Source organism: Ochotona curzoniae, unplaced genomic scaffold (assembly GCF_017591425.1).
Source record: "Ochotona curzoniae isolate NIBS_2020 unplaced genomic scaffold, NIBS_Ocur_1.0 contig_2723, whole genome shotgun sequence".
Lineage (NCBI taxonomy): Eukaryota > Metazoa > Chordata > Mammalia > Lagomorpha > Ochotonidae > Ochotona > Ochotona curzoniae.
In genome coordinates, this window is record NW_024465573.1 from 1501724 (window position 1) to 1503142 (window position 1419).

General features: G+C 38.8%; 1 protein-coding gene across 1 annotated transcript; it reads left to right on the forward strand.

Annotated features, from left to right (window-relative positions):
• The first annotated feature begins 210 nt into the window (after positions 1–210).
• LOC121154224 (olfactory receptor 8B3-like) lies at positions 211–1155 on the forward strand. The gene has a single exon (XM_040977177.1). The coding sequence runs from the start codon at positions 220–222 to the stop codon at positions 1153–1155; it is 936 nt and encodes a 311-aa protein (XP_040833111.1). The 5' UTR covers positions 211–219.
• The last annotated feature ends 264 nt before the right edge of the window (positions 1156–1419 follow it).

Below are 1419 nucleotides of genomic sequence, written 5' to 3' on the forward strand. Positions count from 1 at the left end.
ATAGGTTAGTGTTTCAGTTTACTTTAACTGTTAAGACTGCAGTAAGGGGAAGGTCAGTCACTCAGAAGTAAGAAAGTGGTAAAACAAAGTCCTGTCGATTCCTGTTAGAGCAGCCTCAGGCATTCACATTGACCTTATACTTAAACGTGAGAAAATGTTGAAAAAGTGGGGTTCTAATACAGTTTTGCTTCTTGTGCCCACAGATTGTCCTAGAGAACAATGACACATACAAATGGCTCTGTTGTGACTGAATTCATATTGGCGGGCTTAACGGATCTACCTGATCTTCAACTACCCTTGTTCTTCCTGTTCCTCGTCATATATATAGTCACTGTGTTGGGAAATTGGGGCTTGATAACTCTAATTGGGTTGAACTCACACCTCCACACCCCCATGTACTTTTTCCTTTTTAATTTGTCTTTCATAGACCTCTGTTATTCCTCTGTGTTTACACCCAAAATGCTGATGAACTTTGTGTCAAAAAAGAACGTCATTTCTTACATGGGATGTATGACACAGCTCTACTTTTTTTGTTTCTTCATTATTTCTGAATGTTACGTGCTAACATCAATGGCCTATGATCGCTATGTGGCCATCTGCAATCCACTTTTGTACAATGTAACCATGTCTCCTAAAGTCTGCTTCCACCTTATCCTTGGTTCATATCTGATGGCCTTTTCAGGTGCAATGGCCCACACTGGCTGTGTGCTCAGACTAACCTTCTGTGATGCCAATATGATCAACCACTATTTCTGTGATCTGATCCCTTTGCTTGAACTCTCATGCACCAGCACCTATGTCAATGAGGTAGAGATTTTCATTGTAGTTGGCATCAACATCATTGTTCCCAGCTTCACTATCTTCATCTCTTATGGCTTCATTCTCTCTAGCATTCTGCACATTAGCTCCACTGAGGGCAGGTCCAAAGCCTTCAGCACCTGCAGTTCTCACTTAATTGCTGTTTCTTTATTCTTTGGGTCAGGTGCATTCATGTATCTCAAGCCATCTTCTTCTGGGTCAATGGATGAGGGAAAAATCTCTTCTGTTTTTTATACCATTGTGGTTCCCATGATGAATCCGTTAATCTACAGTTTGAGGAATAAAGATGTTAAAATTGCCTTGAGAAAAACCCTGCATAGAATCAAAATTCAATAAGAAAAACCATGTTTTTTTTTTTTGTGTGTGTGTGTGTGTGTGTATGCAGTCAAGGACAAAAAGACATTGTGGTTTTAATTACAAAATTAAGGGCAGGTTTTTTTTCTATTTCTTGTGCCTCCATTTCTTGAAACCCTTGACTTCATGATTATGATAGAAATTTCTCTAACATTCTCAAACATAATTGTGAAGAGGAAATTTTTTCTACAATTTTTTATTTGGTGGCTCTTCTTGGCTCACCATTTGCATAGTTTTACTTTTACC

Coding starts and splice junctions, on each gene's coding strand:
- LOC121154224 (XM_040977177.1), top strand. CDS start 220: ATGACACATACAAATGGCTCTGTTGTGACTGAATTCATATTGGCGGGC.